General features: G+C 66.1%; 1 protein-coding gene across 1 annotated transcript; it reads left to right on the top strand.

Annotated features, from left to right (window-relative positions):
- The first annotated feature begins 6,711 nt into the window (after window positions 1–6,711).
- On the top strand, window positions 6,712–9,051 carry LOC120381790 (stress-associated endoplasmic reticulum protein 1-like). Its single transcript, XM_039499928.1, has 3 exons — window positions 6,712–7,041; window positions 7,952–8,027; window positions 8,630–9,051. Exons 1-3 carry the CDS (start codon window positions 6,958–6,960, stop codon window positions 8,668–8,670), a joined length of 201 nt encoding a protein of 66 aa, XP_039355862.1. The 5' UTR covers window positions 6,712–6,957; the 3' UTR covers window positions 8,671–9,051.
- The last annotated feature ends 2,089 nt before the right edge of the window (window positions 9,052–11,140 follow it).

The following is an 11,140-nucleotide window of genomic DNA, read 5'->3' as shown; positions in this document are numbered from 1 at the left end:
CGTCCCTCCGGGGGGACCCCTGGAACTTTCTTGCCAAGGGTCCCCCCAAAAAACCACTTTCCGGACCCGCAAACTCTTTGGAATAAGTTTCTCACCCCGCCCCAGATCTGCGCACAACTCAGCCCCACCCCCCAAAAATCTTGGGGGCCCCCAGAATGAGGCTTCGCCCTGCCCGACAGCACCCCGAGATCCTGGCGGGGGGGACCCCAAAGTTTGCAAACCCGCCCCCGCCCCCCCCGCCGCGAGTCGCTGCCCCGGGCCCCAGCCCAGCGCGCCCGGGGGCACAGCGGCGGGGTGAAAATCCCCCCCCCAAAGCCCCCCCTCGCTCCCGCCCTGGGGATCCCCCCAACCCCCCCGCGCAGCCCCCGAGATCCCCCCGCTCACCCCGGGCTGCGGCTGCAACTTTCTGAGCCCGGCGGCGGGGGGGAGGGGAGGGGTCTGCGGAGGGGCGGGGTGTGGGGGGGTGTTTACGGGAGGGGGGGCGTGGGGTGTGTGGGTGTGTGTGTGTGTGTGAACGGGTGTTGCAGGCTGCGCTGTGTGTACCGGGGCAGCACGATGTGTTGTGTTGAGTTGTGTGTCTGTGTACAGGGGTTGTAGCAGGGGGTGTGTGTGTGTGTGTGTGGAGAGGGGTTCTTGCAGGCTCTGTGTGTGTGTGTGTACGGGTGTTGCAGGCTGCGCTGTGTGTACCAGGGCAGCACAATGTGTTGTGTTGTGTTGTGTGTCTGTGTACAAGGGTTGTAGCAGGGTGTGTGTGTGTGTGTGGAGAGGGGTTCTTGCAGGCTCTGTGTGTGTGTGTGTACGGTTGTTGCAGGCTGCGCTGTGTGTACCAGGGCAGCACGATGTGTTGTGTTGAGTTGTGTGTCTGTGTACAGGGGTTCTAGCAGGGTGTGTGTGTGTGTGTGCGCAGAGGGGTTGTTGCAGGCTGCGGGATGTGTGTTGTGTAGGGATTGTGTGTACTGGGGCAGCGTGAGGTGTGCTGTGTGTGTGTGTGTGTGTGCAGAGGGGTTGTGGCAGGCTGCGCTGTGTGTACTGGGGCAGCGTGAGGTGTGTGCTGTGTGTGTGTGTGTGTGTGTGTGCAGAGGGGTTGTGGCAGGCTGCGCTGTGTGTACGGGGGCAGCGTGAGGTGTGCTGTGTGTGTCTGTGTGTGTGTGTGTGTGCGCAGAGGGGTTGTGGCAGGCTGCGGGATGTGTGTTGTGTAGGGATTGTGTGTACTGGGGCAGCGTGAGGTGTGCTGTGTGTGTGTGTGTGTGTCTGTGCAGAGGGGTTGTGGCAGGCTGCACTGTGTGTACTGGGGCAGCGTGAGGTGTGCTGTGTGTGTGTGTGTGTGTGCAGAGTGGTTGTTGCAGGCGGCTCTGTGTGTACTGGGGCAGCGTGAGGTGTGCTGTGTGTGTGTGTGTGTGTGTGTGTGCAGAGGGGTTGTGGCAGGCTGCACTGTGTGTACTGGGGCAGCGTGAGGTGTGCTGTGTGTGTGTGTGTCTGTGCAGAGGGGTTGTGGCAGGCTGCGCTGTGTGTACGGGGGCAGCGTGAGGTGTGTGTGTGTGTGTGTCTGTGTACAGGGGTTGTAGCAGGGTGTGTGTGTGTGTGCATGCACAGAGGGGTTGTTGGGGCAGCGTGAGGTGTGCTGTGTGTGTGTGTGTGTGTGTGTGTGTGTGCAGAGGGGTTGTGGAAGGCTGCACTGTGTGTACTGGGGCAGCGTGAGGTGTGCTGTGTGTGTGTGTGTGCAGAGGGGTTGTGGCAGGCTGCGCTGTGTGTACTGGGGCAGCGTGAGGTGTGCTGTGTGTGTGTGTGTGTGTGTGCAGAGGGGTTGTGGCAGGCTGCGTGATGTGTGTTGTGTATGGATTGTGTGTACTGGGGCAGCGTGAGGTGTGCTCTGTGTGTGTGTGTGTGTGTGTGCAGAGGGGTTGTGGCAGGCTGCACTGTGTGTACAGGGCCAGCGAGAGGTGTGCTGTGAGTGTGTGTGTGTGTGTGCAGAGGGGTTGTGGCAGGCTGCACTGTGTGTACTGGGGCAGCGTGAGGTGTGCTGTGTGTGTGTGTGTGTGTGTGTGCAGAGGGGTTGTGGCAGGCTGCACTGTGTGTACTGGGGCAGCGTGAGGTGTGCTGTGTGTGTGTGTGTGTGTGCAGAGGGGTTGTGGCAGGCTGCACTGTGTGTACTGGGGCAGCGTGAGGTGTGCTGTGTGTGTGTGTGTGTGTGTGCAGAGGGGTTGTGGCAGGCTGCGCTGTGTGTACTGGGGCAGCGTGAGGTGTGCTGTGTGTGTGTGTGTGTGTGTGTGTGTGTGCAGAGGGGTTGTGGCAGGCTGCGCTGTGTGTACGGGGGCAGCGTGAGGTGTGCTGTGTGTGTGTGTGTGTGCGCAGAGGGGTTGTGGCAGGCTGCGCTGTGTGGGGTGGGTCCTGCGTTGAGCAGGGGGTCGGACTAGACACCTCCCGAGGTCCCTTCCCACCCCGATAGTCTGTGGTTCAATGAGCCCGTGTTGTGGTGGTGTGTTGTGCTCTGTGTGTGCGTTGGGGAGGGAGGTGCAGTGAACGGGGCGTGTCCCCCCTGCTGGCTGCCATGGGAACTGCCCCTGTGTGTCAAAAGCCCTGTACTGCCGACACCCGAGGGGGATGTGGCCACGTCTCAGCCCCAGGCGAGGGGTCCCCGGGTAACCGGCCACCCTGCCCCAGAGGTGGCCGAGGGCTGGTGGGTCAGGGTAGGGGGGGTTGGGAGCCAGGACTCCTGGGTTCTCTCCCCGGCTCTGGGAGGGGAGTGGGGGCTGGTGGGTTAGCGCTGGGGGGGGCTAGGAGCCCGGACTCCTGGGTTCTCTCCCTGGCTCTGGGAGGGGAGTGGGGGCTAGTGGTTAGAGCAGGGGGGCTGGGAGCCAGGACTCCTGGGTTCTCTCCCCGGCTCTGGGAGGGGAGTGGGGGCTGGTGGTTAGAGCAGGGGAGGGGCTGGGAGCCAGGACTCCTGGGTTCTCTCCCCGGCTCTGGGAGGGAAGTGGGGGCTGGTGGTTAGAGCAGGGGAGGGGCTGGGAGCCAGGACTCCTGGGTTCTCTCCCTGGCTCTGGGAGGGGAGTGGGGGCTAGTGGTTAGAGCAGGGGGGCTGGGAGCCAGGACTCCTGGGTTCTCTCCCCGGCTCTGGGAGGGGAGTGGGGGCTGGTGGTTAGAGCAGGGGAGGGGCTGGGAGCCCGGACTCCTGGGTTCTCTCCCCGGCTCTGGTCTCCTCCTCCCTGAGGGTGACAGAGAGGGGAAGATAAAAAGAGACGTTAAAAACACCCCGCAAATGCGGCCCAATAAGGAACATCTGGACAGATGTGTCAAAGAGACGAAGGAACATCCCTGCTCCCCCCCACCCCCAGCTCTGCCGGTGCCCCTCACTCCCGACCCGCAGCCCCTGCCAGCCCAGCCCTGCCCCCTCCCCTTTTAACTGGAAGCAGCCCCAATTTATAGGGTGATTGAAGGAGCCGCCCCCCCCCCACTGGCCCGGGGTCTGTTTCCTGACCCCTCTGGCCTGGCAGGGCCGGGTGGGGAGATAAGGCCGGGGGAGCCGGGGGGGGGGGGGAGTTTCCATGGGGCCGGGGCCAGGATTGGGGGTAACGAACTTGTGGCAAATGAGTGTTCGTTGGGCTGGCGCCTGGGAGTAACAGGTCTCTGATGGGGGGGGCAGCGAGGACACGGCCCCCAGCACCCGCCCCACAGCCCCCTCCATACACGGACCCCCCCCCAGATCTTGGCCTGGGCCGAGCTGGGTATAAAATCTCCATCCCCCCACACCCCGTCCTCCCCCCCACTCCCTCCAGCTCCATCCATCAATCCCCCCCCTTGTGGGCCGCAGGGCCTGCGCCACCCTCCCCACTCCCTGCCTGGTGACCCCAGCTGTCATAACCACCCCAATCTCAGCCGGGGAGCCCGGACGCCTGGGTTCTCTCCCCGGCTCTGGGAGGGGAGCGGGGGCTGGTGGGTTGCAGCAGGGGCGGGGGCTGGGAGCCAGGACTCCTGGGTTTTCTCCCTGGGTCTGGGAGGGGAGTGGGGGCTGGTGGGTTAGAGCAGGGGGGCTGGGAGCCAGGACTCCTGGGTTCTCTCCCGGCTCTGGGAGGAGTGGGGCTGGTGGGTTGGAGCAGGGGGCTGGGGGCCCGGACTCCTGGGTTCTCTCCTGGCTCTGGGAGGAGTGGGGCTGGTGGGTTAGAGCGGGGGCTGGGAGCCAGGACTCCTGGGTTCTCTCCCGGCTCTGGGAGGAGTGGGGCTGGTGGGTTAGAGCGGGGGGGGCCGGGAGCCAGGACTCCTGGGTTCTCTCCTGGCTCTGGGAGGAGTGGGGCTGGTGGGTTAGAGCAGGGGGGGCTGGGAGCCAGGACTCCTGGGTTCTCTCCCCGGCTCTGGGAGGGGAGTGGGGGCTGGTGGGTTAGAGCAGGGGGGGCTGGGAGCCACAGCCGGGGTGCAGACACCAGATACCCTCCTGGCTTCTCTCTGATGTGCCCCCTGGCCCTGCCGCCGCGCGGAGGCGGGGGACAGCGGAAGGGGCAGGGCGGGGTGTCCTGGGCCTGTTTTCCTTGGGCTGGTTGGAGCCAGGCAGGAAACCTGCTCAGAGAAGAGCGAACCACAGGCCCCCCCTGGGTCAATGCCGGGGACAGGGGGAAGCCAAGGGGTTTGGTCTCTCTCAGCCCCTGGTGGGGCGGGTGGGTGTCCCAGGCTAGAGCTGCCAACCCCTGCTCAGCACAGCCAGTCCTGGCAAGGCCCAGAACCCAGGAGTCCGGGCTCCCAGCCCCCTGCTCTACCCATTGGCCCCCGCTCCCTATTCTCCCGGCAGTCAGGAAACTCCCTTTGTTCTGCCGTTTCCGTGGGAGGGGAGCGGGGTCAGGGCAGGATGTGACACCTCATTTCCCCAGCTCCTCCGGCTCCGCCAGTCCCGCGGCCCTTGACCTGCCGCGGGGCTGCAGCTACTCCAGCCCTGGCCGCTTCCATAAGGGAGCAGCTGCGCCCCGCCCCAGAGGTGGCTGCATCTCAGCGCCGGGTGAGGAGTCCCTGGGTAACCGGCTGCCCTGCCCCAGAGGTGGCTGCATCTCAGTGCCGGGCGAGGGGACCCTGGGTCACCGGCCGCCCCGCCCCAAAGGTGGCTGCATCTCAGTGCTGGGCGAGGGGTCCCTGGGTAACCGGCCGCCCCGCCCCAGAGGTGGCTGCATCTCAGCGCTGGGCGAGGGGTCCCTGGGTAACCGGCCGCCCCGCCCCAGAGGTGGCTGCATCTCAGCGCCGGGTGAGGAGTCCCTGGGTAACCGGCTGCCCTGCCCCAGAGGTGGCTGCATCTCAGTGCCGGGCGAGGACCCTGGGTCACGGCCGCCCGCCCCAAAGGTGGCTGCATCTCAGTGCTGGGCGAGGGGTCCCTGGGTAACCGGCCGCCCCGCCCCAGAGGTGGCTGCATCTCAGTGCTGGGCGAGGGGTCCCTGGGTAACCGGCCGCCCCGCCCCAGAGGTGGCTGCATCTCAGTGCCGGACGAGGGGTCCCTTGGTCACCGGCCGTCCCGCCCCAGAGGTGGCCACATCTCAGCACCGGGCGAGGGGTCCCTGGGTCACCGGCCGCCCCGCCCCAGAGGTGGCCACATCTCAGCACCGGGCGAGGAATCACACCTCCCTTCACGCCCCCAACCCTGCAGGAACCTAACCATTATCTGGGCAGATGAATGTCTGGCACCAGAGGTGGAATTTCCTGGACAGAGGGAAAAATAAAACATAATAGATTCTGCTGACTGTCAGATTACAGCGGGGAGGCGGAGGGGCTGGCAGACCTGAGGGGTGTGTGTGTGGGGGGGAGGGGGGGTTGGAGAGCCAGAGGGCAGGTGATCTTCTTGTGGCTGCCGTGAATTTAGGGACAAATACCCCCAAACAGCCCAAATCTATCCAGAGCAGGGGGGTGGGAGCCTGGACGCCTGGGTTCTCTCCCCGGCTCTGGGAGGGCAGTGGGGGCTGGTGGGTTAGAGCAGGGGGGGCTGGGAGCCAGGACTCCTGGGTTCTCTCCCCGGCTCTGGGAGGAGTGGAGGCTGGTGGGTTAGAGCAGGGGCTGGGAGCCAGGACTCCTGGGTTCTCTCCCGGCTCTGGGAGGAGCGGGGCTGGTGGTTAGAGCAGGGGCTGGGAGCTCGGACTCCTGGGTTCTCTCCCCGGCTCTGGGAGGGAGTGGGGGCTGGGGGGTTAGAGCAGGGGGGTTTGGGAGCCAGGACTCCTGGGTTCTCTCCCCAGCTCTGGGAGGGGAGCGGGGGCCGGTGGGTTAGAGCAGGGGAGGCTGGGAGCCAGGACTCCTGGGTTCTCTCCTGGCTCTGGGAGGAGGGGGCTGGTGGTTAGAGCAGGGGGGGCTGGGAGCCAGGACTCCTGGGTTCTCTCCCCCGCTTTGGGAGGGGAGTGGGGGCTGGTGGGGGAGGGAGAAGCTCGGACTCCTGGGTTCCCTTCACGTTATTTTCACAAGGGGCGGGGCTATTGATTTCCCTTTATCACATGACAACTGGGAGGCAAGATGGCCTCCCCCAGGTTGGCATCGCTCGCGGAACACGTGACCCATGGCGGCCGCAGAAGCCAAGATGGCCGCGCCCATGGGGGCGGCCGTGCAAAATGGCGTCACTGGTTCCCTGTCACGTGATATGCCGGGACCAATGGCTGCGCTCGTGTTGGCTTCAACCTTCTGCGCATGCGCGTTAGAAGAGCCGTTCGAAAATATCGGCTGATCAGTGACGGCCTCCCCGGGACAAGGCGCCGGACGTGCCGCACATGCGCAGTAGTGCCGCCCGGCGGAGGAGCGCGGCCTAAAGGCGTCACGTGTCCGACCAAAGTTCGCCACGTCAGGCACGCGCACAGGGCGGGACGTCGCTTCCGCCCCGCCCCTTAGTGGTGCGGCGCATGCGCCCTGCGGCGCCCCGCGACTTTTTTCGTCCTCCCTCCCCGGCGCATGCGCGGTTGGTGACGCGGAGTCTAGACCAGTCCGGGCGGGGGGGGGCCCGGTGGGATCATGTCCGGGGTGCAGCGCATGAGGGTGGCGAACGAGAGACACAGCAAGAGCATCACCCAGCGGGGGGGGCTGCACCGCGCCCCGGTACGGGGGGGGGCTGCAGGTCGGGAGTGAGGGGCACCCCAGAGCTGGGGGGGGCTGCAGGTCGGGAGTGAGGGGCACCCCAGAGCTGGGGGGCTGCAGGTCGGGTGTGAGGGGCACCCCAGTGCGGGGGCAGGTCGGGAGTGAGGGGCACCCCAGAGGGGGCTGCGGGTCGGGAGTGAGGGGCACCCCAGGGGGCTGCGGGTCGGGAGTGAGGGGCACCGGCAGAGCTGGGGGCAGGGGCTGCAGTTCGGGGTGAGGGGCACCGGCAGAGCTGCGGGGGGGGGCAGGGGCTGCGGGTCAGGAGTGAGGGGCACCGGCAGAGCTGGGGGGGCAGGGGCTGTGGGTCGGGAGTGAGGGGCACCGGCAGAGCTGCAGGGGGGGGCAGGGGCTGCGGGGCGGGAGTGAGGGGCACCGGCAGAGCTGGGGCAGGGGCTGCTGGTCGGGAGTGAGGGGCACCGGCAGGGCTGGGGAGGCCGGGGTTGTGGGTCGGGAGTGAGGGGCACCGGCAGGGCTGCGGGTCGGGAGCGAGGGCACCGGCAGAGCTGGGGGCAGGGGCTGCAGGTCGGGAGTGAGGGCACCCCAGAGCTGGGGGGGGCAGGGGGCTGCGGGTCGGGAGTGAGGGGCACCGGCAGAGCTGGGGGCAGGGGCTGCGGGTCGGGAGTGAGGGGCACCCCAGAGCTGGGGGGGGGGGCTGCGGGTTGGGAGTGAGGGGCACCCAGCGCTGGGGGGGCTGTGGGTCGGGAGTGAGGGGCACCGGCAGAGCTGGGGGGGGGGCAGGGGCTGCGGGTCGGGAGTGAGGGGCACCGGCAGGGCTGGGGGGGGGCTGCGGGTCGGGAGTGAGGGGCACCGGCAGAGCTGGGCGGGGGGGGGCGCGAGTTCCCATCTCTAATGCTCTCTGCGCCCCACACAGAAAGCCCCCCCAGAGGAGAAAGCCGCCGTGGGGCCGTGGCTGCTGGCCCTCTTCGTGTTCGTGGTCTGTGGCTCAGGTGAGTCGGGCGGGATGGTCTGTCTGTTCACTCTGGATCCTAATGATGGAGGCCAGGGACAGAGATCCTCCATTGGGAAGGATTCAGAGTGTTAACTCTGAAGCCTAGTGGTGGGAGAGAGAGCTGCAGGGGGGTGTTAAGCTGCTTTCTTGTTATGGCATCCTGGTCCGTTGGATGGTGTTTACCCTGAGACCTAACAGTGGGAATCCGGTGGGACTAGAGGCAGGAGCGCCCCCTATCTGAGGCACCTACACAAGAAGCTAAGAATGAGGGCAATGGGGGTGTTAACTCTTGAACCTAGTAATGGGGAGCCTGATGCCCTTCAGCCCCATATGTCGTCTTAGTCCCGACATTTCCTGTTGGGAGCTAGAGACAGGTGGATGCTCCATGCAAATGTGTTGACTCTGGAACCTACTAATGGGACCAGAGAGGCGGGCTCTGAATTAAGGCTTCGGCTCTTGGCCTGCTCGTCCCTGTGGTGGGTGCACAACCCAACTGGCCTTGGGAGGGGGTGGAGCCAGAGAATAAGCCCCTCCCATTACCCCAAGCTGTGCCCCTGAGAGCCCCCCCCACCAGCCTCACTCTGCCCCCTATCTCCCCAGCTATCTTCCAGATAATCCAGAGCATCCGCCTCGGAGGATGATGGGAAACGCCGCTCTCCCTGCCGCTCCTCTTCTCAGGGAATTCTGGGATACCTCCTGGACCTCCAGTGACCCTCTGTGATGTGTTGCTGCCGCGCTCCCTACCCCCCCCCAGCGTCCGCCTGCCAACGCTGCCCCCCTTCTTTTTGCCTCCTTGTATGTTTCCAGCCCCGGGGGCGGGGGAAGAGGGCGGCTCCCCTTGCGTTCCCCTCCCCGCCGCACAAAGTGGGGGTGTCCCCCTGAGGTCCTGTGAAGGCAGCCTGGAGTTCGGTCATGGTGTGTGGGGGGGAGGATTTTCCCTTAAAATCTGATTCCCACCCCCGGGTTTCGCAATGTCTGATTGTTTACTGGAAATACATTAAATGTTGGAATTTTTAATATAACAGCCGCCAGGTGCTTTGTGTCCCCCTGGGGCCAGGAAGATGGGGGGGGCACTGAGCACAAGGAGAGAACCCAGGAGTCCTGGCTCCCAGCCCCCCTGCTCTGACCCACCAGCCCCCACTCCCCTCCCAGAGCCAGGGAGAGAACCCAGGAGTCCTGGCTCCCAGCCCCCCCTGCTCTAACCCTCCAGCCACCACTGCCCTCCCAGAGCCGGGGAGAGAACCCAGGAGTCCTGGCTCCCAGCCCCCCCTGCTCCAACCCACCAGCCCCCACTCCCCTCCCAGAGCCGGGGAGAGAACCCACGAGTCCTGGCTCCCAGCCCCCTCCTCCAACCCACCAGCCCCACTCCTCCCAGAGCCGGGAGAGAACCCAGGAGTCCTGGCTCCGCCCCCTGCTCTAACCACCAGCCCCACTCCTCCCAGAGCCGGGAGAGAACCCAGGAGTCCTGGCTCCCAGCCCCTGCTCTAACCCACCAGCCCCCACTCCTCCCAGAGCCAGGAGAGAACCAGGAGTCCTGGCTCCCAGCCCCTGCTCTAACCCACCAGCCCCACTCCTCCCAGAGCCGGGAGAGAACCCAGGAGTCCTGGCTCCCAGCCCCTGCTCTAACCACCAGCCCCACTCCTCCCAGAGCCGGGAGAGAACCCAGGAGTCCTGGCTCCCAGCCCCTGCTCTAACCCACCAGCCCCACTCCTCCCAGAGCCAGGAGAGAACCCAGGAGTCCTGGCTCCCAGCCCCTGCTCTAACCCACCAGCCCCTCTCCTCCCAGAGCCGGGAGAGAACCCAGGAGTCCTGGCTCCCAGCCCCCCTGCTCTAACCCACCACCCCCACTCCCCTCCCAGAGCCTGGGAGAGAACCCAGGAGTCCTGGCTCCCAGCCCCACTGCTCTAACCACCAGCCCCCACTCCCCTCCCAGAGCCGGGGAGAGAACCCAGGAGTCCTGGCTCCCAGCCCCCCCTGCTCTAACCACCAGCCCCCACTCCCCTCCCAGAGCCGGGGAGAGAACCCAGGAGTCCTGGCTCCCAGCCCCCCTGCTCTAACCCACCAGCCCCCACTCCCCATCCAGAGCCGGGGAGGGAACCCAGGCGTCCTGGCTCCCAGCTCCCCCTGCTCTGACACCCCCACTCCCCTCCCAGAGCCGGGGAGAGAACCCAGGAGTCCTGGCTCCCAGCCCCCTCTGCTCTGACATCCCCACTCCCCTCCCAGAGCGGGGCAGAGAACCCAGGAGTCCAGGCTCCCAGCCCCCCCTGCTCTAACCCACCAGCCCCCACTCCCCTCCCAGAGCCGGGGAGAGAACCCAGGAGTCCGGGAGGGGGGGGGGGGGGGCTTTAGCATCATAGAGTTTTTTTCCCTCCCTAGAGTGTCCCGTTATGCACCATAGAGTTGGGCTGTGGTTTAGAGCGGCGCTCCTGCCCAGCACCATAGAGTCCCAGCGCCCTAGAGCGTCCCCGCTCCCCACCCCTCCGCCTATCAGAGAACCGCCCCGCTCACCTGCCTGCTCGGAACATAGAGTTGGCGCCTTGTCCTAGAGCGTCGCTCGCATGTACCGTCGAGTTTTCTGCGGCCTAGAGCGTCCCTTCCGTCAGTATCATAGAGTTCTCTCGACCTAGAGTTGTCCCGGCGTCCCGCACCATAGAGTTCTCCCGACCTAGAGCGTCTCTGCCTCCCGCACCATAGAGTTCTCCCGACCTAGAGCGTCTCTGCCTCCCGCACCATAGAGTTCTCCCGACCTAGAGCGTCCCGGCCTCCCGCACCATAGAGTTCTCCCGACCTAGAGCGTCCTGGCTTCTCTCACCATAGAGTTCTCCCGACCTAGAGCGTCCCTGCCTCCCGCACCAGCGAGACCGCTTCCGTAGAACGCCTCCGCCTTCACCCCGTATCATAGAGCGGAGAACAGCTGCCCTAGAGTGTCTCCCTCGCCTGCACCATAGAGGGGGCTGCACCCGCGGCCTAGAGCGTCTCTCCTGCCGCCTGCTTTACCATAGAGTCGCGCATTCCTAGAGCGCGTGTCCCCCCCCCCAGCACCACAGAGTCCTCCCGCCCTAGAGAGAGCGCCCGGCCCTGCCCCCGCCCCGGCGCCAGAGAGGGGGCGGT

This window comes from Mauremys reevesii, linkage group 14 (genome assembly GCF_016161935.1).
Source record: "Mauremys reevesii isolate NIE-2019 linkage group 14, ASM1616193v1, whole genome shotgun sequence".
Classification (NCBI taxonomy): domain Eukaryota; kingdom Metazoa; phylum Chordata; order Testudines; family Geoemydidae; genus Mauremys; species Mauremys reevesii.
Note: the sequence above shows the minus strand (reverse complement) of the source record. Positions and strands in the feature narration are given on the sequence as shown.